This window comes from Delphinus delphis, chromosome 1, assembly GCF_949987515.2.
Source record: "Delphinus delphis chromosome 1, mDelDel1.2, whole genome shotgun sequence".
NCBI classification, from domain to species: Eukaryota; Metazoa; Chordata; class Mammalia; order Artiodactyla; family Delphinidae; genus Delphinus; species Delphinus delphis.
Genome location: NC_082683.1, coordinates 80357324 through 80384191, shown reverse-complemented (window position 1 = coordinate 80384191; position 26868 = coordinate 80357324). Strand labels below are relative to the sequence as shown.

At 35.4% G+C, this 26868-nt stretch overlaps 1 protein-coding gene across 1 annotated transcript in view; it reads right to left on the bottom strand.

The window, feature by feature from the left end:
- Window positions 1-26868, bottom strand: part of BRDT (bromodomain testis associated) — a 48350-nt gene that overhangs the window by 20547 nt on the left and 935 nt on the right. Inside the window, exons 2-13 of the mRNA XM_060006391.2 lie at window positions 26730-26867; window positions 24883-24997; window positions 20473-20642; window positions 19450-19800; window positions 16694-16822; window positions 15468-15656; window positions 14670-14842; window positions 14304-14593; window positions 14097-14210; window positions 13485-13628; window positions 5006-5064; window positions 2660-2834 (exon numbers count right to left, since the gene is read on the bottom strand). Coding sequence (XP_059862374.1) covers window positions 2660-2834; window positions 5006-5064; window positions 13485-13628; window positions 14097-14210; window positions 14304-14593; window positions 14670-14842; window positions 15468-15656; window positions 16694-16822; window positions 19450-19800; window positions 20473-20642; window positions 24883-24997; window positions 26730-26867 — 2047 coding nt within the window. The remainder of the gene's footprint in view (window positions 1-2659; window positions 2835-5005; window positions 5065-13484; window positions 13629-14096; window positions 14211-14303; window positions 14594-14669; window positions 14843-15467; window positions 15657-16693; window positions 16823-19449; window positions 19801-20472; window positions 20643-24882; window positions 24998-26729; window position 26868) is intronic.

Sequence of the window (26868 nt, the reverse complement as noted above, 5' to 3'; positions counted from 1 at the left end):
TAAATTATAAAGTTTGGTAATCCTTCATGACTAAAAACTTCAACTTCTTAAATATTTATGTACTCTAACATACATTTATGTACTCTATGTAACTCTAATTTATGTACTCTAATTTATTTCCACCAAGATTACACTCCAGAAAAGTAAAATTCTATATACATTTTATAGCTTATATATATTTGCAGTTTCCCTTGGGCATAGTGCCACCTACAGTTGGCAAATGCAAACCACTTTGGTTCTGAAAAATCTGCTTAAGTGCAGTTAGAACAGCCATTCAGCATCATCCAAACTTCCCCTTTACACAATATTATTACTCACAATCACGTATAAACAGAAATTGAAGGAATACAAGAAACGGAACCCGAACGAAGATTTAGATATTTAAAGCCTGACTTTTCATAGATAGGATGTTTTCTTAAAATAGGAACAAAAGACCATCTTGACTGCATTATTTCCATTATTTTTCAATGTCTTTATTCTTCTTCAAAGCTATCCCTATCATTGTCCTCGGAACTTACTATAATGAAAACAGCAACTTTTCCCTACTCTGGTTCTTTGCGATTGACCTCCAAACTCGATCAAATCTCGCCGATTTCAAAATTCAAAACAAAACAACCTCTCTCCCAGTCTTAAAAAAACAAAAACAAAATACCTATCTTCCTGTTAAAGCCACAGCTATCTTCCCATCCTCTTCAATAAAATTCTTGAAAGACTGGTTTACATTCAGATTCCATTACTTCTCAGTTTACAAGAATCTGCTTCCATCTCAATCACAGTAGCCATAAAAGAATCTTTTGTAAAAGCAAAAAAATCTCACATTGCCAATTTTAATCTTCTCTCCTCATTCCTCACGGTACTTTAAGGCTTTGTATATAGTAGGACATGATACTCGTGATGATGATTTCCTTCGAAAAACGTATCTCCTGGGCTTCTATTATACCATTTTTCCTTTTCCTCTTAGCTTTGATTACCTCTTCTTTTAACTTATTAATTTTTTCTACTTTTACAGAGAGGGAGTTTGGTTACCCAGAATTTTGTCCTTGACCTTTCTCCTCCTGCTCTGTACATTTTCCTTCATTCTCATGGCTTCAAGTAGCTTCTACATATTGGTAATTCCTAACTGTAGTTCTTGTTACACCCTATTGGTTCCAGAAACCTATTTCTAGTTATGTATTTCCAATTAGATATTCTGCAGCATCTTAAACATGTCCAAAATGAACAATGTCTCTTATTTTCAAGCCAACTGTTGGATAATACTCTGGTAAGACACTTATTCTAATAAAGCTTAGTAATTCTGCCACAAAAATATCTAATTTAGCCACATCCTTTCTGTACGTACTGCCTTAGTTTTGGTCCTCATAATTTCTTTCCTAGACTATAGCACCCAGCTTCCTTACTTGGTCCCAATTATATCAGAGCATCTTCATCTTAGTCCATCCCTTACACAGCAAGCAGCAATCTCTTCCTAATGTAAAATCTGATTTTGTTATGCTCTTGTTTGAAGCTACTTTCTGTGTGCAAAATAAAAGATCCAAATGTAGCACTGGTATTTAAGGTAATTTATGACCTAGAACAACTACATCTTCAGTTATTCTCCTGAGTACCCTGAAAATATTTTTCCAGAAAAGAATGGCTATAAATATTTCATACTTTGGATCTTTGTTTATACTTCTTCCTGGGATGCCCCCCAGTGTTGCCTCAGATATTTTTTCTCTTGATCTCCACTCCTTCTCCAGAGTCAAGAGCTATAACTCGAGTTAAATGCAAAACGGAATACTCAAACCCAGAATAGTAGGGAGCGTTTACTGGAAGCAATAAAGGAGGATCAAAACTTCTGTGTTCCTCCTAATCTGTCCTTCAGTAAAACAGCTTAGAAATTTCTTCTGTTTTGGAGAAACCCCTGCCATTGGAAGGCCAGGGAGCAGTCTAGACAGAAGGAGACATGGATATGGAATATTCACATCTGCTTCTGTCTAGGCCTGAACACATTTGTGTCTCAAAGTTCAGGCACTCCATAAGCTGGGCTCATCACTATCAGAGAAGTATGCTCCTGTGCCACACATCCCCAGGAGGACCAGGCTGAGAAAGGTGATACGTTCACTTCTGATAAGACTAACAGATAAGACATTTACAAAGTCAAATGAACCTAAAAATACAAAAATTTCCAGTTTTAGAATGTGTTTTTAGTAAATAGGAAGCACCACTAGGCAAGTATTTCTAGCCCAAGTTTCTCTAACTGTAAACTGTTTTTAATGTTTATAACTTCATTTCTCTACCTATAGAATCTCTATCTTTTCCCTATTCTAATCTACCTTTCCAACCCACACAGACATCATGGAAATTAGAGCAACATTTCGCAAGTCTGCTCAGAGCTTGCTATGAGCTATGGCAGTGACAGGTTTTTATGCATGGCTCACATGCCAATGTATATAATCTGTATGAAAGTAAGTTGTGTGTGAACTGCACATACAATTTTCTTTCATTCAAATGTAATGAGTACCTTGGGGTATAAAGCAATATGCTTCAGGGATTATTTCTAACCTGGAATTTACTAGTTATGATTGTCAGTATTCCAGATACATAACATTTAAGATAATCTTGGCATTTTCATTTAGAAGTCAGTTGTTCAATCACAGTCATTTACTTCTTAATTTCTTACCTGAAAGAGGCAGAATTTGTAAAGGTGAAATGTTTTCCACACTCTGTAAACATTCTGATTCTTGATAATTAAATACTAACTGGTAGGGATTTGGTGGTGTTCCACCTGAACATGTAGTCTGATGAACAAGACTAGTTTTCCCAGAGGCTGTATATTGCACAGATGATTGTATCCGCTAAGACAAAGTTAAACAAAACTATCTTTCAGAGCTTAACCACACAAGAAGTATAACTAAGAAAACAGAAACACAAGAGGATAGAATATAATTTAATACTGTCTTTGAATATGATATTAAATTAAGTCACACAAATTTATAAGGTATAAATATCACTATCTTACAAATGAGAAAACTAAGGTTTAGAACGATTAAATAACTTGGCCATTATATAGCTTATAAGCAGAGTCAAAGTCTATGATCTTAGTTGCTAGTACACATAGACTTATACATGTTATTAAACAGTGTTGCTTATTTTCAAATGCTTCCCTGTGATCTACTGAAAATAAAAACTGAGCTTTTATACCAAATCTAGAGACTAATCCACTTTCTTTACCCCCTTTTCCTTAGTGAATTATAGATATAAAAGGAGGAGTGTTTAAAAAAAGAATAACATGATGGTTGAGCCATAGACTATCAACAAATTCTGATTCCAAACTCTTGTTAACTACTTATTAAGAAAAAGTGTATTATAATAGATAATATTTAGTTAACACTTACGATGTGCAAGGCACCAGGGTAAGCCTTTTATATAGTTCTTAATTTCTCACACTAATCCTATGAGTTTGGTATAATTATTATCCCCATTTACAGTTTACAATAGGACTTAGATATAAGGAAGGTAACTTAACCTAAAATCTCACATCTATTCAGTGGCAAGCTAAGTTACAGTACCAAAGCCCAGGTACCTTGTCTACTAAGCTCTGAGTTATAGATAGTACAGAGATGAATAAGACAATCTTCCTTCTCCATCTAATAAAGGGGTTAGAGTGAGTGAGCCGATAAGGCAAGTGTATGAATACCTATGCTAGTTTGAATAAAACAAAGGGCATAGGAATGTTTATCCCAACAATAATACAGACCCAAGCCCAAAGCTTAAAGGCAAATGCTGAGATTTAAATCAGCAAAACAACACTTTCTGAAACACACAAATATGTGCATTTATTCATGATCCTATAAATATATTTCCTCTTTTGTCTTAAATGAGCATTTTGTTCTTCAGTGAGTGACACTGAAAAACACTTGGTCACAAACAGATCATAAACATAGCATTCTATGTGCTATGTACTGAGAATTATTCCAAAGTTTGTTCATAACTTGACATAATTTTCTGATTCCACTAATACCTATGGCAGACAGATCATCTGGATCTTCCTTCCACTCAAAAACCGGTGAGAGCTCACGCCTACCTAACAAATTAAATATTAACACTTTATCTAGGTTGCAAAGCCCTCCCTATTATATCTCCAAAGCCAACTAATCCCATACAAACACCCTCTGCTACCATATTTCCCTGAACACACCTCCTGTGCTCCCCCCACTCCCCACCCCCTCCCTCTCTCTTACTGCTACTACCTCTGTTTAAAAAAGTAAGTCCCTAATCAGCATGTCAATATACTAACCATTTCTTCCCTTTCCCTATAATTTAAAACCCATTTTAAGCATTCCCTCCTTCAGGCAGTATATATATATTCCTCCTTTATTTTCTCAATATATTATGAATATAGATGATTATAGCACTAATCATACAATCTCTTAACGGTATGATTATCTCTCTTCTCACAACTAAGAGATACTTCAAGACAGTATTATTTATGTTGTATTTCCCCTAACCTAGAGTTAGATGTTGTTAAGTAAGTTTATGATTTAATAAAAGGTATACACCTGTAATTCTATATTTGGGATGGGTACAAAGGATTAAAAATTTTATGAGGATTAGTAGTAAAAGATAAAATTACTTTTATCCTTTTTAAAGCATGTCAACTACTAATCAAACATAGATGTGCTAAAAATGAATAGTTGGTAATTGGTACGCACATGGGGACACCAAGACCTTCTCTCTGTATTTAGACTCTCAAGACTAAGCTGAAATTTCTATAATTTGTTCTACTTACCTGTTTGACTAAATCATAAAAAAGTCACATCTTGTTAGAAAAATGTAACCAAATCATTTCACTATTCAATCTTCTTTACAAAGAAATCTTTGAACATTTAGCTGACAAATTAAAATGAGTGACAACTCTTCATGTAAATAAAATCAAGAACAATTTTAAAGAAAGCTACTACTATACCAGTGAGCTATAACCTACATAATTTTAAAATTCTAAGGTAAAAATGAAGAATTAACTTACCTTTACTTTCTCTTTAGAAGAATCATTCTGTTCTACTCCAGTAAATTTAGGAAACATTTCTGCAAACGTATATAAATATTTTAATATTTGCCAACTTAAAAAATTACCATCATCTAAATGACAGATTTTTTCACATTAGAATGAAAGTGATGATTTTAAGAAAATGGTCAACTTCTTAACTCAAGAAATTCTTTTATTTACAAATTTTTTTGCGCCCTCTTGGAATCAGTCAAAATTTCTAAAGGGATACTTGCTTTGAAAAGGGATATTTTCTTTTCCACATAATGGAATAAATATCCCCTCACAAATTTCAATTTAGATTATTAGGCAAAAAGAACAATGTGTTACTTCAGAGTAAAGAGCTTGAATAAGCGACAGTTTAAAAAGAAACAAGTTACAACAGAGATAAGGGTTTAAACAAGCAGTACCAATTATACTAAAATCATCTTTAACCAAGTAGCCATTAAGAGGCTTAATTAAAATAATTGAGAATTTACAAGAGAAGGGTATGTCATTACCTGAGAGGATACAGTCTTTTATTAAAAGTGAAGCTATTTGATTATACATGATAAAGTCTGATCTGCTTGCTAAGCATTATAATAAAGATCCCATCTAATTAATACCCTGTTTTACTTCCGAGCTATCTGGCAGCCTCAACTACAGAGAAACAAATGGGTTTTATAGTACCTCCTTTACCTTTAGAAATGCCTTTACAGCTGACGCTGGCAGTAGAGTAGATATAAAAAGAGATCTCTCTGACATGGTGCTCATAGGTTCCTCTTTCTTGATCCTACAATTGATTCTGGTGCTATCCTCCCCAGTAAGAAGCCTACGTCAGTGTGGTAAAGCACCAAACTGGTAGTTAATGCCTTGATTCACCTCTCCAGCCAGCTTTCATGAGCCTCCTGAGCATTATTTGCCTCAGGCTTCAGGGCACCAAGGCTGGTCAACACCAGGTCTTATTCAAACTTAAAACATTCTAATTTTAATAATTACCTTCTGCCTCCTGAAATGCCATCAGTTTCCGCTGGATGTGTTACTGTTCTTTCCTAAAATGTTTGATGCTGGACACTGTTAAAATTGCTAAGTGCTACTCAATGACGTGCTTTAATTTAAAGAATTCAAGTATTTAAAATGACATGGACCATCTTAATGTCACTCCACTAAGTATTATTTTAAGTGTTGGGGGTTAGGTGGAAAGGGGAAGGGAAGAAGACAGACTGCAAAGATTGAGGGTATAGATCCAGGTAGCTTTCACATTTAGGGGAAAAATTATGATTTCAGCTTTGATCAACAACAAAAAAAAACAGACTTCATTAATACGATCATATAATATATGTACATCTATACATCTGTCTTTTTTTTTTAACATCTTTATTGGAGTATAATTGCTTTACAATGGTGTGTTAGTTTCTGCTTTACAACAAAATGAATCAGTTATATATATACATATGTGCCCATATGTCTTCCCTCTTGCGTCTCCCTCCCTCCCACCCTCCCTATCCCACCCCTCCAGGCGGTCACAAAGCACCGAGCTGATCTCCCTGTGCTATGCAGCTGCTTCCCACTAGCTACCTACCTTACGTTTGGTAGTGTATATATGTCCATGCCTCTCTCTTGCTTTGTCACAGCTTACCCTTCCCCCTCCCCATATCCTCAAGTCCATTCTCTAGTAGGTCTGTGTCTTTATTCCTGTCTTACCCCTACGTTCTTCATGACATTTTTTTTCCCTTAAATTCCATATATATGTGTTAGCATATGGTATTTGTCTCTCTCTTTCTGACTTACTTCACTCTGTATGACAGACTCTAGGTCTATCCACCTCATTACAAATAGCTCAATTTCGTTTCTTTTTATGGCTGAGTAATATTCCATTGTATATATGTGCCACATCTTCTTTATCCATTCATCTGATGATGGACACTTAGGTTGTTTCCATCTCCGGGCTATTGTAAATAGAGCTGCAATGAACATTTTGGTACATGACTCTTTTTGAATTATGGTTTTCTCAGGGTATATGCCCAGTAGTGGGATTGCTGGGTCATATGGTAGTTCTATTTGTAGTACTTTAAGGAACCTCCATACTGTTCTCCACAGTGGCTGTATCAATTTACATTCCCACCAACAGTGCAAGAGGGTTCCCTTTTCTCCACACCCTCTCCAGCATTTATTGTTTCTAGATTTTTTGATGATGGCCATTCTAACCGGTGTGAGATGATATCTCATTGTAGTTTTGATTTGCATTTCTCTAATGATTAGTGATATACATCTGTCTTAATTATCCAAATATGCACCTAAACAAATTATTCAATGATATAAACTCTTAACTACAGTAAAAATACAACATACCACATTAGTGTTCTGACGAAAAATTCAAGGGCATTATCTTAGTTCTCTGACATAAAACTAAAGCTCAGGACTATTATAAAAACTAGCACCTCAAAATCTAAAAAGCACTAGCAAAAGGCATCAAAGATTTTTAATTAAAAAAAAAATCAAAAACACCAAATACAGTGTGCCTCAAAAAAGTCTTACAGACTATAGATAGATGAATAATGATAGCCTAAAACTCAGTATTTTGCTTCTCATTCTACTCTTATGTAGCTGACTTTCCAGGAACATAGTAAAATAAAACTGCATATTTCTGTTTATTTATGAGTTCCTGGCCTTTGGAATTAAAAGGCAAACATACACATTTTCACTATCAAGCTTAAGACCACATTTCAATAAATGAAGAAGCCCTACCAGGTCTTACAAACATTAATAAAACTGAGCACTATAGTGACAACATACACGCTTGTCAACTAACTTCACCAGGGATCTGTGATAATATGTATACCTACCTTGTGAGGATCCAATTGGATAAAATATGTTAACTACTAAACAAATGAATATTTTGCACATTATATAATGTGTTTTATTTTCACAGCTCCCCAAAAACCTCAATATAAAACTTTCATTGGAAAACTTTCATTTCAAACTAAGCAAAAATTTTAATCACAGAATCAAGAAAAAGAGAGAGATCTGGCATCAAATATTTGATTGAAAGGTTTGCTAATAACCATCACCTATCAAAGCACTGAGATCAATGCTCCAGAGACACCAAATATTATCAGCAAGCCAGTACTGACTAAAAAATTTGATAAATTGAATATGAATATAATACCATACATAATGTAAAACCAGAATGTAATGCCATTACAGCAGAAAAAATTACTGAAGATTTTTAAATTAGAAAAACAAATCACACTTCTGTTCTATAGGACAGGGTACAGAAAAGTGATTGGAAGTTATTACCTTATTTTATAGGAAAGAAAGTATGTCCAGAGATGTTGAATGATTTGCCCAAGCGTATCCCCTAATGTTCTATTGATAAAAATCAAGTACTTTGAACGAAAGAAATCTGCTCCCTTTAAAGAATGTTTTGGTATTTTGATTTAAGTGTGTGGTGCTTATGTAATATAGAAGAACAAACCGATTATAAGCTGCCTCTTCCTTTTACCAAAGTAATTTTAACTAGAGTTTAGAAAGTGGAAACAAACAAAAAAACACCTAGACTGATGATTCTCAAACACTGCAGCACATTAGTCACATGGGATACATTGTTTTGTTTTTGTTGGGTTTTTTTGGCGACGCCACATGAGATCATAGTTCCCGGACCAGGGATCAAATGTGGGCCTCCTGCATTGGAAGTGTGGAGTCTTAACCACTGGACTGCCAGGTAAGTCCACACATGGGATACTTTGAACACTACATTAACCTGGCCCCACTCTCCATTCAATTCAGATTTGGACACTATTTTTTAAAGTTTTACAGGTGATTCTAATGTACTGCCAAGGTTGAGAAACACTATTCTAGACAGCCTGTTTATTCAGTAAGACCCAGTTTGAACAGAATTATTTTTAAATTCACATGACAAAGTTTATCCCTATTTCTAAGACTCGTGGCTCAAGTACAGACCTCAATATATGCAAGTTTTTAATCAAGTCTGAGTCCTTGAATTTATCCTTCTGGGGCTTTAAAAACACTCTAATTGATGAGAAACTAATGAAAGTTTAAAATATTTAAATGATGAGTACTAATCATTTCTCTTAAACTTTCTAGCTTGAATGATGAAAAGTACTCCAAACTGTCATTTCATACTTCCTACATTTACTAAACCATTCTCCCCCTTAAAAGGTAAAATAAAATCTAAACTTGGACAAAGTTTGTCCTTTTTCCCTTGCATGAAAAAAAAATGCATCATTGTCACTTCTACAGAAGATGTGGGTTGTAGTACTAAAGAGAAACGGTTATTTTACTCCTTTTAAGTCACCATAATTAAGAAAGTTAAAAAAAAAAAAAGGAACAATTGGTACTTAAAGAATTTCATAAATTTCACTTTTAGAACATTACACTGAAGCCAATAAAAGCAAAAAGTCCAAAATATGAAGTGACAAATTCACTTTGTCTTAACCAGGTAAAGAATTGATGCCATAACCATTCAATTTCTTTGTGTATAACTGTTGTAAGAATTGAAATGATAATCATTCCTGAAAAATATTCTATTCCACACTAATCAAGTATCTGAGCTAACATTTAGACAGTTCCTGAAGTTATTTCCTACAAGGATAGCATCAAAAAAGCACTATTACCTATGAGCTGCTCCATTTGATGGTTTCTCAGTAATAGTATTAAATCTGTTAATAATATTCCTCCCTATTATATCACTCAAGATAGCCAACCTTGTTGAGCATTAGAAAACTCTCAGTTGCTTGTGTGTACATTCTAGCGCAGCCCAGCTAACATAGGATATATGTATCTGGAATTCATTTTATTGTCAAGCCTCATTTATATCTTTGATCTGGCATTTAATGATATTTTGGGTTATGAAAAACAGTTTAGAAAGGTTTTATATTTATACCAATGTTTAATCATTGTTCTTTTTTTTTAGATAGGATTTTATTTTATTTATTTATCTATTTATTTGGCTGCGCCTCACGGCTTGTGGGATTTTAGTTCCCCAACCAGGGGTCGAACCCAGGTCCTTGGCAGTGAAAGCGCAGAGGCCTAACCACTGGACTGCCAGGGAATTCCCAATCATCGTTCTTGATTTCTTGGCACATGACAATTTGCATATGCCAATGTAACTCAAGAAGATAATTTAAACGGCAAAATCGAATCACATTGAAATTTGCAATTAAGTACTGCTTCTAGCCCACAGATTTCTTGCTTATAGTTTTCAAAGATTTGGGATTTCATTACAAGTCTATCTTGGAACTGATTTAGTATCTTGTTTGAAATTATAACTAAAGAAATTTTAAAATGAATCTTTCCTTGGCACTTACTCCCCTGCCATTTAATTAATCCCATTTAATGAAGCAGAATTACTCCATATTTTTCAAACATGCATAAAATAAGGTTTAAGATTACATAGAACATAATAATTAATGTGTAAACAGCTCTAACACTCTTTATAACATTTAAGTGTTTTTCACAGATGTCACCCTTAAAACATTTCAGCATACCTAAACAGAATAATATTGCAGTAAAGAGAGAAACTCATAATACAAGAAAACTACAGAAGAACCTTAAGAGTCAATACTATTAAAGAATTTCGAAAAGTTAATTTAGAGAGCTGTCCTTGATAACAGAAATTATAAAAGATTGTGACAAAAAAATAAATAAATAAATAAATAAAAGATTGTGACTTCGTTAAGAAAACTGCATACAGTCTCAAGTTTCTAAAAAATCCAGGAAGACAGGTATTAAAAAATAGATTAAGAAAAATTACTAAAGATCAATATCCTTCTATCAGAAAAGAATTTCTCACAGAAGCTTTCAGAAAAGATTCCACTATTAAAATTTTGGGGAAATGAAATTATATGCATATGTCCTATTTTAAATAATCAAAACTCTTATTTAATCAGAATTCTGATAATCAAGATATTCCTATTTTAAGTTTCAGCTCTTGACAAATTGTAATAAATTTTTTTTTTTCTTTTTTTTTGCGGTACGCGGGCCTCTCACTGTTGTGGCCTCTCCCGTTGCGGAGCAACAGGCTCCGGACGCGCAGGCTCAGTGGCCATGGCTCACGGGCACAGCCGCTCCGCGGGAAGATGTGGGATCTTCCCGGACCGGGGCACAAACCCGCGTCCCCTGCATCGGCAGCCGGACTCTCAACCACTGCGCCACCAGGGAAGCCCGTAATAAATTTTAAAGTTACAAAATCTTATTTACATTTTCAGTTAATTTTTACTTATGTAACAAAGTTTTTGCTAATATATCTAATTTTCACAAATTATATTTTCTCCACAGCCCCATTTCCCCTCACCCTGAAACTTAGACTTGGGATTTGTCATCTGCTTCTTGATAACATCATGTGCATTATTAAGAATGGTAGATGCTTTGCTTATTCTTACAATAGGTATAGCTATTGATATAGTCTGAATTAATTATTTTTCACAATTTGCAGTCCTTTTACTTATAGTTTTTGTTGTTCTCAGGAAAGTTAAAAAAATGCTGTTAGCTTACACACTAGAAATCAAGAGCCTTACAGTATTTTAATGGGTACAACTGAAGTTAACAGGAGAAAAGGTCCCATTGCTTCATTTACTAATTTATTTTATTAAGCAAAGAGATAACTGTTCTTTCCCTGTTAAGGTAAGCATTGCATTTGCAACTTATAACCTACATATACAGTGTTTTTCCAATGAAGTATGTAGTTGGTTCATAAAACAATGAAAATTTCAAAGATAAATGATAACTCATACTATCCTATTAGTAGACAAACTGACCTTAGTGTCACAAACCTATACATTATCCATAAAGTAGATTGAAATATAAAAATTTGCTACCTTGATTTTAACAGTGTTTTTAAAAACATCCCCAGTTACTTGGAAAAGATGACATCAAACAAGAATAAAATAAAATAAAATAGTCATAAAATAAAAATTAAATAGTGTTTTAAAATCAGAATTCTGAGGCTGAGTTATTCTGCTAGAAAGTTAGGAAAACATAATATATATTATACTATTTTAAGAACACAATAGATGAAAAACATTCTTTCCTTCAAGCAACATATTGGAAGATTCTATCAGAAACCGATAATTCAAATTAAAATTAAGGTACTTCACTGAAGCACTCTGAAGTACTTTTCTGCTAATACTCAAGGTATTTATTGATCAGTAGTCAATATATAATTAGATAATTTAATAAGAGTTTTATTCTACAAATAAAAGACAAAGTGCTCTAACTTATTAGGCCATAAATTCTTTATTAGATGAAATTACAAATGCTAGTCACAATTTAAAATACTAAATGCAAGCTAGAGTTTTTTCAGTACTTTTTTATGCTTAAAAAGTCAACTATAAGAAAATAATGTATAATCTGAGTCCTAAATTAATTAAAAAATTTTCTAGTGTGACAAATTTCAACAAAAGTAAAAACTCTGTTTATTCTAACAAAAATGTTTACCACTATATACTTCAGAAATGTAAAAACAAAATGCAGACATCAGCACCACAAATTAAAGAGAACCAAAAGTGAAACAATGTACTGTAACGGAGCAGACCCTTACTACCGGACTGAAATAGGAGGGATATTCTTACAAACGGTAAGAATTCCTAATGTGACAATATTCTGTGTGGGATGTTTTAAAGAGAGCTGAATTTCATGACAAACAAGAAATGTCTCATTTAAAATAAAGCAAAATTTTAGGCCCGGAAGTGCCCTGTATTTGAATGTGCCTTTTGGTGAACAATGATGGAATGCCTCTGCCAAGTCTGAAACCTGGGGCAGGGATTAGCTGTCAACTACACAACCATCAGTGAAGAGTACAAAGAGTACAAAGAAAGAGTGAAAGAGTACAAAGGAAACACGAATGCCTTAAGCTTGATATAGTTGATGATAAACTATATAAGGTAACATGGTACTTTAGCATAACTGAGAATCTGAATTTAAAGTACATTTTTCTATAAATGGACAATAATCGACAGTGAAGAAAACACTGAAGTGAAAAAAATCTGCTTTACACATTTTCTAGGATGACTGGTTTCTTAATTCAAAATGATTATTCAATTCAGAATATATTGTCACAACAGAGCAAACTTTGCAACATTAGAGTGATTTGATATATCAGAGAATAAAGTGAAAGATGTCCTCAAATAATCTTTTATTAAAAAGTGAAAATCAGCATTTTATTCTGTGCTGTTTTTTGGTATTAGGACCTGATATTATATATCAGACTATCCCACCTTTAGTAAATTATTTTCAACATTACAAGCCTGTAAGTCACATACGTATAATATGAAGTTTCACTTTACACAGTATCTCTTTTAAGGAAAATAGTTCAGATTGTCAACATGCAGTTAAATAATAAGTGTGGCATCCAAACCATAGATTCTGGGTAAGTAATGAACATTTCTTCAAATGATAAGTCTCAATATTACAAGAAAAATATTTCCCCACAAGCAGAGGTATACTTAAGGGGACAGCTAACCTGATTCGGAATCACTGCTGTCTGAAGAACTTGAATCCCTGCTACTACTTTCAGACTCTGATGAGCTACTGCTGCTGCTACTGCTGCTGCTTTCACTCAGTCGGGAACCACTTCCAATGGCCTTGGATGATTGAGTTTTCTCAGCTACAGAATACAAAAAGACATGAAAAATGGCAGACATTAGGCTCTTCCCTGCTGGTGCAGTGGTTAGGAATCCACCTGCCAGTGCAGGGGACACGGGTTTGAGCCCTGGTCCGGGAAGATCCCACATGCTGTGAAGCACCTAAGCCCATGTGCCACAATTACTGAGCCTGTGCTCTAGAGCTGACGAGTCACAACTACTGATGCCCGCGAGCCACAACTACTGAGCCCGTGTGCCACAACTTCTGAAGCCCACATGCCTAGAGCCCATGCTCCGCAACAAGAGAAGCCACTGCAATGAGAAGCGAATGCACCACAACGAAAAGTAGCCCCCACTCGCCGCAACTAGAGAAAGCCTGTGTGCAGCAACAAAGACCCAATGCAGCCAAAAATAAATAAATAAATAAATGTATTTTTTTTTAATGCCAGACATTAAATAGTTACAGGAACATTTTAAAAACCGGTACCTACGTTTTGTTTGATGTTTTCTAGAATTTAACTGATTACTGACATCCTGTAACTGCTTTTCCAATTCTTGTTTTTTCTGTGAATGAAGTTCTTCTTTGGACTTCATTATTCTCTTACCTGTGTGATTTAGGAGGGAAAAAAAAGAGTGAGTACGACCAAAAACTAACACAAATACCAGACTGATTTCTACTAATACAAAGAAATACATACCATGAGGTTTTACTGGTCTTTTTCTCAGACATGCAGCAACATATTTTTCCAGTTCTCTCAGTGTTGATGCTGTCAGTGTTTCAAAGTCTATATCTATCTCATTAGGGCTGGAATTTCTCAGTGAAGGCTCTCTGCACAGTATTATATGAACGACATGCCCAAGTTTATCTCCAGGGAGTTTGTTTATATCCAAGCTTAACTGTCTTTTCTCATCATAGTTCATAGGTTTAGCATTATCTTTATCTTCAGATTTCACAGCGAAGACCTGTTGTTTCCCCTTCTTTGGCTGACTGTAACAAAAGTTAAATTTAATCAAATGTATTTTAGATAATGTTATTTTAATAAGGCATCATTAAAGATACTTACTTGCACTTGGACTTTTCCTTTAATTTTATTTGCTTAAACTTTTTCCTTGGATTTTCACCTCTATTATCAATCTTTTCTTTTTTCTTTTCCCTTTTAGACTTCTCATTCTTTCTCTTTCGCTTATTGAAAGGTACTTGGGACAGAACCGGTAGCTGTTGATGAACAGCTTTAAGCTGATAAAGGAAAAATTCTTTAAACATTCATGGCTCTAAATAATTAAAGACAGTAGAAAAAAATGAAGGCACTCAAAAGTCAACATTATCCTTTGTGAAATTCATTTCCTTCAGGTTGATATTTCATTTCACAAATTCATTATTTTGAAAGGCGTATGTTAAATTTCAAAGACTACCATGTACTCAACCCATAAACTTAAATATTCATCTAAAAACAGAACAAGAATCATTAATTTTTCCAGGCAGTCTTAAGTCTTAAATCATTGATTTTTCAGGATTGAGCTCAAAGCAGGTTAACATTTTATCACAAAAGGTAACAAATGTTAAATAAAGATCTCATCCATAAACTATCCAGGTTATGTCATATAAATTGTTTCAATGAGAATTGTGATTAGGCATTTATTTTGATTAGGAATATAAATAACAGAATTTTAAGATGTATATATTTTTGAGTGGGAAAAGACTATTAAACATTAAAAATGTGCCAAGAAGTAAATAAAGTCACAGTTAATACGTGATCTAAATATAACAGCTTTTAATCTACAAATAGGATTTTATAATAGATCAGCAGCAGCAGCAGCTCATAGAAAGAATATAAAAACTTTGTATCAATATAAACAACTACCTGCTCCTGAAGCTTTTCAAGACTCTGAGCTTGTTCATCTTCAGAATCACTAGAAGAGTCATCTGCAGAGGAAGCTTCACTACTCCTTTCTCTACCAAGGGTTTCTGTGGTATCTGTTTTGATGTAACATACAGGCATACTCTCAACAGGTTCATCTGGGATCTTTGCAAAATGCATTTCGAAAACATCCTATAATGGAAAATCAGACTGTTAAGGTCTTCTGCGTTTCTGATTTAATGCAGCAATAACACCTTTTAAGAAAAGGTACATTACAGTGTCATTTTTTTTTTTCTGTCTGTACCTCACAGCTTGCCAGATCCCAGTTACCCGACCAGGACTGAACTCGGCCCCTCGGCAGTGAAAGCACAGAGTCCTAACCACTGGACTGCCAGGGAATTCCCTCAGTGTCTTTTTTTTTTTTTTTTGCGGTACGCGGACCTCTCACTGTTATGGCCTCTCCCATTGTGGAGCACAGGCTCCAGACGCACAGGCTCAGTGGCCATGGCTCACGGGCCCAGCCGCTCTGTGGCATGTGGGATCTTCCTGGACCGGGGCACAAACCCGTGTCCCCTGCATCGGCAGGCAGACTCTCAACCACTGCGCCACCAGGGAAGCCCCTCAGTGTCATATTTTGATGAGAATTCTATTTTTCCTTGTGGTACTCATTTCACAATATATACATATATCATAATGTATACCTTAAACTAATACAATGTCAATTATATCCCTATAAAACTGGAGGACAAAAAGATTTACCAGAAATATAATAAGACTCATGCTTCCCTGCCTACCAACCTTAGCAACTTTTCTCCATTTTTCCAGGTAAGACAGACCTCTCAGATTATATAGGGGAAGTCCTTTTAAGATCTGCCCTGTGGCTGGTGCATCATTCTACTACCTGCCAATGGCTTAGCCTCAGAAGTCCTTGAGCCTTCCCTTCAGTGGGACACTGACTGCAGTCAACCCTCTCTCAGATACCTACTGTCCTCTCTTCACTACTACTTCCCCAGTACCTTCTATATGTAGGGCAGCTTCATTAACAGATTTACTACGAATGGATGCTATGCCTCAGAAAACAAACAACCCCCACAATTTTAAGAGTCTAAATTATGCTTTACTACTTGGTGGGGGTGGGGGGTATATTCTTTATCTCTTGAGTTATGGTTCTAAAATTTTTAAACTATGTTCAGAGGAAACTCACTTTCAGAGCACAAGTAAAAACTCACCTGAAGCATTCTTGCCATTGTAACTACTTCATGATCTGGAGGACTGTATTGGTAGCAATTCATGAACATTAATCTAACATCTGCAGCAAATTCATACGCATGTTTATATTCTTGGTTATCCATTTTTGCCTAAATTAAGGAAAAATTACAGGATTCATCAACAATATAGTTCAATAATTGTTTGAGCACCTATGTTAAGTGTTTATATTATGAAATAATTCAAACATACAGAGGAATAATAGATAATACCAAAACTAGATACCCACCATCCAGATTTGACAAACATTAAAATTCTGCTACGCTTGTTTTGTATTTTTAGACTTTGAAAAAATCCAGTAAATTTTGACAAGTAGAGACAAAGGAGGGTGTTTCAAGTAAAGAAGAGAACAGGAACAAAACCACAAAAGCAGGAAAAAAACAGTGTTTCCAGATAATCTTGGACAGACCAGTTTGATTGTGGGAAAACAATGAATAAATAAACTCCTTAAATGAGCCTTGAACATCTAAATGAAAGGTTTATACTGTATTAAAATTCTCCTGGGAATGAAAAGACATTAAAAATTGAACAGAAGAGAAATATCAGGATGGGTTACATTTTTAGGTAGCTGCATATAAAGTGGATAGAAGTGAGGATACAGAGTAGCCAGTTAGGCAGCCACTATAAAAAGAAAAATGAGCAGTCAAGAAAATCCTATAGACTGCTGGGCAAAATAAGTGTATATTAACAGACAATCGATGAATAAATACAAAAGGCCAATAAACAAATACAGCATGCCAGACATCATTTGTAATTAAAGAAACACAAAACTAACACAAGAAACATAATTTTCTACCACTCAGATCACTGGCAACTGGGAATGATTTCAGAGAACTAAATTAAATAAAGTCACTATCTTCTTATCCCTGGAATTCTATGATAGCCTCCTGAATAACCCAGTCTCCACATTGCTGCTACAGAAGTTGCTGTAGGAATCAAATATGAGGACATAATCCTCATGTTTAATGCCAGCTCTAGGCCTCTACAATGAGGGTCTTTCATGTTCAAGCCCCCGTTTCCATCCAGTCTCATTTTCCCCTACTCACTGCTTCATATTGTGTCTCATGTTGGCTTAAATATTGTATTCTGGATGCTTTTATGATCTGAGGGCCTTCCAAGTTGCTCCCCCTGCCTGGAATGTCCTATAACTCAGGGGTCCCCAACCCCCAGTCCTGCTAGGAATAGGGCCACACAGCAGGAGGTGAATGGCGGGTGAGCAAGCGAAGCTTCATCTGCTCCTCCTCGTCGCTTGCATTATCACCTGAACCATCCCCCCACCGACCCGTCCATGGAAAAATTGTCTTCCACGAAACCGGTCCCTGGTGCCAAAAAGGTTGGGGACCGATGCTATAACTTACTAAGTCTTACTTATCCTTTAAGACTCAGCTCAGGTTTACCTATTTCAGGTATTGTTTCATGACCTCTCATGTAAGTATTAGGGGAAAGTAGAAAAGCATATTTTGAAGAGATAATGCTTAAAATTTTTTTAGAACTTAAAACATGAACTTCAGATTGAAAGCGATAATTTCCAATCAAGATGAATAAAATTAAATGCACAACCAGCAAGAGGAAAGACAGACTGCCTACAAAGGGATGACAAGTAGACTGACAGCAGACTTCCTAGCAGCAACAATAAATGCCAAAGGATATTGTCCTAGTGCTGAGGGAAAATAACTGGTCGTTCTAGAATTCTATAGTCAGTTAAAGAACCATTCAAGAATAAAGACAATATACAGATACTTTCAGAGATAAGGCTATTAAGAGTTTACTACCTATAAATGCTCATGGAAGAACCACTGAAGTTGGCACTTCAGCAAAAAGAAACACTAAGAAGGGAAAGAGTAAGAAGCAAGAAATGAGGGTAAGCACTAAAATTAGTAACATGTTAATAAACAATGTTGATGATGAAATAATAAAACAAAACTGTGTTTAAAAGAACCAAACTTCTAGACAATAATAAAGAACAGGGAGTACAATGAGTAGTCATTCAGGAGGAACACTGAGATAATGCATCATTTTGAAAATGCTACAGTTCTACTCTTTTAGTAGTTTCCCTTAAAATGAATACACATAATTAAATTTTTCCAATAATTTAAAGCTTCCAAATCAGCAATAAAGAAAACTTACCAATCTGGCAGAAGACCAAAAAATGCAGAGAGGATTAGAAACCACATAAATGCCTTGCCAAAAAAACCTTTTTTGTGTTATAATTATGCAAATTAAAAATACTTTTAATATATAACAAGAAAATATCTACAAAGTAAAAATTCAGGGTAGAGTTGTATTACATACTGTAACTCAAACATTGTGATAAATAACCATGAATGTGTTTGAACTGAAGAAAATAAAAACATAACACTTTAAAATGTTCCCATGGGGCTTCCCTGGTGGCGCAGTGGTTGGGAGTCCGCCTGCCGATGCAGGGGACGCGGGTTCGTGCCCCGGTCCGGGAAGATCCCACATGCCGTGGAGTGGCTGGGCCCGTGAGCCATGGCCGCTGAGCCTGCGCGTCCGGAGCCTGTGCTCCGCAGCGGGAGAGGCCACAACAGTGAGAGGCCCGCGTACCGCAAAAAAAAAAAAAAATGTTCCCATGATTTACTTCAGGTGGTATGACTACTAGTGATTTTTTCTTTTATCCTTTTCTGAATTTTAAATTTATGATGACAAGATTACTTTTATAATCAAGAAAAGAAGTTCCTCCTATTAACACAACATTTACCTTGATGGTTCCAAGATCCATTGGATTTTTTACAATATCATTGTAGTTATGCAGTCCCAAAGCATTAATGTCAACAGGATTATAAAAGGGCCATGCATATGACAAGTGTTTCTTTGCAAGCATTTCTTTAAGAATCTCATTACAGTGCCTTAATTGTTCGGTTACTTGAACATTCTTTACAACTTTATATTGTTGCTGAGAATCCGTCAAAACATTCGTCAACACATTTTCTTTTATAGGTGGCATTTTCCCTGATTTTTTTTCTGTAAGTGTTGGGGAAGATTCACCACTTGCTTTAACTACTGAAGCTGTAGGAATTGTATCTGCTTTCCTCTTCATACCCTTTGTAACCTAAAACAAAACAATTTAAAAACAAAAAGAAAACTATATATAAGGTGACATTCAGAGCAACAGTTTTCACACTTTGATCATTACCCTTATCAGTTAAAAAAAGGAAATGATATTTAGCACCAATTCTTCCGTGTATTAGTAAAGGTTAATTTTTCTTTCATAGGTAAAATAAATAGTTCAGATATTTCCTTCCCACATCCCAAAGAACTGTCTGGTACAAACCTTTGAGACCAATGAAAGATGGGGGGAAAAAGTCATGGTTATATCAAAAAGTTTCTGAACACCTGAAACCAGCTAGGGTATACAATTTTAAAAAAGAAAATTATCAACCCACCAAGTTGTGAGCCAATAAAAGTTATATCACCCAAAAAAGAAAAAAAAAAGTAGTTAGACAACTGATATTAATACTACAAAGATACTAAATCAGTTCAAATTCTACCTAAGGAATCTCTAAAATTTGGTTTGCCTCCCAGGTCTCTGTTCACAAAATGTACACAGACAAAAAGACTGACTGCTGTATGCTGAAGATCAATTTTCTTATCAACTTATAAAAAGGTATAAACTAACACACCATTGTAAAGCAATTATACTCCAATAAAGATGTTTAAAAAAAAAGGTACAGACATCACATCAAACTTACACTGAAACATTTTAATGCTACAGTAAACTTACTTGGGTGCCTGTTTGTGAGGCAGAGTTCAGTGGAGCACTTTGTGCCATGTTTGAAGGAGAAATAGATGTTTCGGGAAATACAGAGGGAATTGCTTGCTGCTTAATTATTTTTTCCAGTGCTTTGAGGGATTGTTTTTCTTTAACAGAAACTGCTGCATTCTGTTGAGTATCTAGTAAAGTGTGAACCAGAGTCAGTATCTGAGTAAAACATAAAACTATTTTTCTTTTAGCATTCTATTTTAATACATTTAGTTCAGCTTTTAAAAATATAAACACAGTTTACACTCCCATTCCCCTTTGAAACCCTCCCACACATACTTGCTGACAGTTAGACTGATTTAGATATAATACTGGAGACTTCAAAACCTGTTATATTAATGGTAGGTTTATCAATTTTATTCAGAAAGGTGCCTGGCTTAAACTCAGACTAACAGAGCTCTGTGATTTTAGCTTCAGGTTGCTGTAAACCCGAGCAAAAATTTCAGACGCCCTGGTGATAACTATGTGGTACTACGTGAGGTCTTCAGAATGCTCTGCATAAATATCCTAGGACATTTGTTTCAGATAGTCCATCACTGGCTAACACAGAACAACAGATGTGAACATAATTCTCTTATCAAAGGAACATTTGTGCATGTTCTTTTGCCCTATACGTTCCCAGACAGTGCTAGGACTGGAGACATTTGGATCACATCACCTTGAAATCTATTACAGTCAGCACTCAGTATCCATAGGTTCCACATCTGCGGATTCAACCAACCTTGGATACAACACTCAGAGGCAACCCACGGATACGGGGGACCACTGTACTATACCATTTTATATAAAGAACTTGAGCATCCGAAGATTTTGGTATCCACGGATGGGTCCTGGAGCCAGTCCCTGTGGATTCTGAGGGATGACTATTTCAAAAGCCCATCCTTCCATCTAGGCAACTCTATTCTTCTAATTGCCCAGGCCAAAAACTTTGGAGTCATCTGTGACTCCACTCTCTCTCAAACCTAATTTCCAATCCATTAGCAAACTTTTTTGCTCTATCTTCTTATCCAGAATCCAACTATTATTATAGGTGGTAATAACCCTGAATTATTGCAGTAGCATCCTACAAGGCCTTCTTTCCTTCTGCTTTTTTTTTTTTTTTTTTTTTTGCAGTACACAGGCCTCTCACTGTTGTGGTCTCTCCCGTTGCGGAGCACAGGCTCCGGATGCGCAGGCTCAGCGGCCATGGCTCACGGGCCCAGCCACTCCACGGCATGTGGGATCTTCCCGGACCGGGGCACGAACCCGTGTCCCCTGCATCGGCAGGCAGACTCTCAATCACTGCGCCACCAGGGAAGCCCCCCACCTTCTGCTTTTTACATCCTATAGTCTGTTCTCAAAACAGCAAGCAAAGGGATCTTTTAAAATTCAAATAAGATCATGACACTCCTGCTCAATGTCCAGTGGTTTCTAATCTTCTCTCCAAGTAAAAGCCAAAGTCCTCACAATGGCTTGTAAGGAAACATGTGACCTCTCTACTTTTTCCCCCTACCTCTGCGCTCCTTCCAACCTCACTTTCTATCACCCTTCCCCTCACTTATTTCACTCCAGACTACTGGCCTGCTGTCCTCAAGTTTGGTAACCATAGGCAGACTATTTGCTCTGCCTGGCAGGAGACAGCCTCATGGCTCACTTCAACACTCCCTTCAGGCTTTACTCAAATGTCACCTTCTCAAGCCACCCTATATAAAGCAACCCTCTCTATTCCACTACTCTTTAGTTCTCTTGTTTTTTCCATGTCATTATCATTTGACATACAACATATAGTATCCCTGACTCTCCAAATTCTATAAATCTGGGAGTTAATAGAACACAGATGGATTTTATGAAAATATCTAATATCAAGCCCTGAAAAATACCTCAATATTTAGAGATTGAGTAGAAGAGGATGATAAGGCCAAGAAGACTATAGAATGGGAAGTAAACCCTCACAACTAGTGTGCACCAAGAAATAAAGGCATTTCAAGAGACAGCAGCCTTCTAAAGCAACTGATAGGGATCAAGTAAAATGAGAACAGAAAAATATTACTTAAATTTAGCAACATAAAGACTACTGACAAGAACCTTTCTAGTGATGTAGTAAGGCTAGAACCTATACTGAAGTGAGTTCATGAGTACGTAAGAGGAAAGCAAAAAACAGGACAGTGGCTGGAAGGATATAGGGAAAAGATGAGTTTTAAAGATGAGATACTAGAGCATGTTTATAGTATAATAAAACTAACCTGATAGAGAATGAAAGATTAATGACGCATGAAACAAAGGGGATAACCAAAGGAATAAAATCCTTAAGAAGGTAAGGAGGGAAGCAAGATCCAGGTCATAAATGAAGGCAATGGCCCAAAGTGATGGAAGGGAAAAGGCCTTTGCCCTAGCTGAGCCCTCTGCCTGGAATGTTCTTTGTTCAAATCTTAACTTCTCAATGAGGCCTACTTTGAACCTATCATGTATGTCTCTCTTTCACTACTAGAATGTAAACTCCGAGATGGCAAAAGTTTTTGTTTTGTTCATTGATATATCCCAAGAATACAGAACAGTGTTCTGGTACATAAGAGGTACCCAAATATTTGTTCAATCAGTAAATCAACACCAATTCAATGTACTACTTAAAAAATTTTTTTTCTTTGCCATAAAGTATCAACATGTAACCACATTATTTAGACTAGCTACTGTCACATGGCAGTTTCCCTACCACTGTGCATGAAAAATGACATGACTTAGGCAGTAGAAAGCTCCTACTAAAAGTTACTTGGAAACCTAGACCTTCACACCAAAGCCCAATCCTACCTATCTGTCAAGGCCAAAATCAAGTTCTATCACCTTTAAAGCCCTTCCCAGCTTTTCCAGTGCAAGTCAATTTCTCACTCTTGAACCATAGCACACACCACGTGTAATTTCACCTGACACTTATTGTAATGCACTACTTATTATTTTAAAAAGTTTTATTTCTAACTTAAATTTAAACTGAGAGTTAGGGTGGTTATACTTTTTTGTAGTCCCAAAGTACGTGCCTTACAGGGACAAACATCCAAGTAGGTACTGACAGAAAAACAAAGTCAAAGAACTTTTGTCTAAGGGAAACCTATGCTTTTAGCAATAACCTGAGCACCTGAAATAAGTAGCTACAACTTAACCATCAAGAAACTGTTAAAGTGTTGTTTTAAAGGAAAACATTCTAAAGGTAAGTAATTTTCACCTTGCTAGAGATAATATTTTAAGTCAGCAATAATTATCACCTTGTTTTAACAATTTAAGTAACATACTGATCTATGTTTTTTGCCTCACAAGGGCTTATTTTAAACCTCTTGTGGAAACCTATGCTTATATGGTCAGACTTACGATCAATCTTCTCCAAAAATAATAAAATAAAAACTTTATTAAACAGTGAGTATCTCACAGGATGGATGGAAAGCAAGCTATAAGTCATGACCCATCCTAAAGATCTATTAACAACCAGCAAAAAAGTACATCATACTATCAATAAAACAACCTCAACCATCACCTGAATTGGTACAAGTCTCATATGTCCCAGCCACTTAACATATACTTTACAAAAATTTACAACCATGAAAGCTAAATATTTTCCAGATATTATAGATGAGGAAACTAACATGGAATGATTAAGTAACTTAACCAAGATTTACAGCTTCAGTGACCCAAAGATAAACCAACATTTGACCTATGACAATCTTGATTAACCTCTACAATAAACCCATCTGAATACTTAAGATTAACTTTATAACTTCATATTTAAATATTAGGATTATTAGCTGTAAAACATCTCCCCCTAAAGTTCTGAGTTAAGATCTAGGAAAAGAGAATCTTCAGACCCACCAGCAACACTTCATTCTTAGCTATGGGATCTTCTGACACAGAGAAACGCTGGCAATTTTGGCCCTCTTAATTAGTATAGCACAGATACATGATCTACTAAAATAGTAACTGTGAATTACTTGGTGCCTACTAAGTGAATGGCACTATTCTATAGGAAACTTTGCTCCAAGGCCATAATCTATACAGTCCTCCCAATCTTGTATGATAGCCATCCTTGTGCTCAAGGTTTAGCAGATTGTTTAAAGGGACGTTTTAGATGTAAAAGGACTTCTAGATGTCTACCTCCTTTCAGGTATTTATTATTTATTTTTTTATTTTTATTTATTAATTTTTTTGGCCATGCCGCATGGCTTGCAGAATTAGTTCCCCGACCAGAGATCGAACCCGGGCCCTTGGCAGTGAGAGTGCCAAGTCTTAACCACTGGACTGCCAGGGAATTCCCAGGGATTTATTATTTAATTATAGTCATTATACTTATACACACATTCAAATATATATGGAAAAGAGAAAGAAAGAGAACATAAACCTTTTCTTGCTTACCTTTCTTTATTCTTTCCTTACCACCCACAACTTGCTCTTCTTGTGGCATCTGAGATAATTTCTGTCTGAACAGCTTTTCTAGAGCTTGTGCCATAAGAACGATGTCATCTCCAGGCTAGAAAATATATAAAATGTAACATAAGTTTACACAGTATGGTCACTGTATCAAATTTCTATAATTCAGGCTGCCTTAGTGAAGGCAGTGCCATAGTACTCTTAGACAATATTTACTAAACAGTATTTATCACTTCTAAATTAAGTATAGCAGCTCGCATTTAAAATTCTAACATCCTACCCCTATAACTTCTAAAAAGGACTGAGGATGCCATTCTGAGCACTAAGGGTTAAAATCCAACCAATCCTACTAATACAAAAAGGTATTAGAAATTAGAATTTCTACCTTACAAATAGGATAAAGTAAAACTTGTTCATGGCTGTGAAAAGTACCTCATGGTTTGACTTGATGTGATTCAATTTTCAATTAACTAAGCAATAAAGTGACACTGTAGAGCTAAGTTTTTAAATCTTAACTATCTGCTTAGAAGTCTTCATCTTGCTTTACTTGACTACTGAGAAAAAACTAAATTACAAAGCAAGGCCTAAAGCAGACACCTATTTCTAAGTTAGGTAGTTCAGGAAAATTACTGAATTTTGTTTTAAAATATTAAATGTAAGAGGACTCCTTACAATTATTAAATTAAAATGAATTTGCCAATGGTACTTACAGAATACCATTACCTCTGATTTTTAAAAAAAATCATAGTAGCTAATAGTCTTAAATCTATTATACATAAGGTGGCACTGATGATTACCTTGGAAACTAAACCAACATTTCTATTACATTTCAGTGTCACTAGTGATTTTGAATAAATGGAAAATAAGTTTTAAAAATTTTAGATAGCATAGAACAGCTTGAAAAGGATGCAGTACTTAGGGAAACAGGAATCCTATATGGAGGAAAATTGAATACACAAATCCAATTTTATGGATGAAGACGAAAGTGAAGATTAAGTTCAAAATGTCCACATATATTATCATACAGGCTAACACATTAACACAAATGCAAAACTACTACTGAGATATAACACAGTGTGTCTGATCTTTAAGTTAACTTGTATGAAGTTTAGAAGTATGTAATTTGGCCTTCCCTGATGGTGCAGTGGTTAAGAATCCGCCTGCCAATGCAGGGGACACGGGTTCGAACCCTGGTCTGCGAAGATCTCTCATGCCGCAGAACAACCTAAGCCCATGCGCCACAACTACTGAGCCTGCGCTCTAGAGCCCGTGCTCCGCAACAAGAGAAGCCACGGCAATGAGAAGCCCGCGTGCCCCGCTCACCGCAACTAGAGAAAGCCCGCGCCCAGCAACAAAGACCCAACTCAGCCAAAAATAAATAAATAAATAAATTTATTGAAAGAAAAAATAAGTATGTCATTTGTTTGGCTTCTTAGATTATAACTAGAGATCCATACCATAAAAATTTAACCAAGATTAGTGTATAATAAGATTTATCATTCATATTTTAACTAAAAAGGCAGAAGTGTAGTAGAGAACATTTTGAGATAACACTTTATTCACAGAAACCAGCAATCATTAGTATTTTATTTTTTAAAACATAATAAGCCATTATAGCTATTCAGACAAAAATATAGCAAAAAATATGGCAAAATGAACAAATATTGATACATGAAAATTAGGAAATAAAGTAAAAAACATTATCTTTAAAAATATGGAATGTACCCCAAATCAAGACTTGAAATTTGAAATCAGCACACTTGTTTATACATATCTCTTTGCTCTGTACGTAAGAGAAAAGAATTAGCAAGTATAGCATAAGGCTTACAGACCTTGTTGTATAAATAACAATTTGAAAACATTGTATTGAAGTCTTCTATACATTCCAAAGCTTTCACATAATATTTATGTTCCAAGCGTTTCCGGATTGTATTTAAATCCATTGGGTTTTTTATTATGGTGTAATAATCC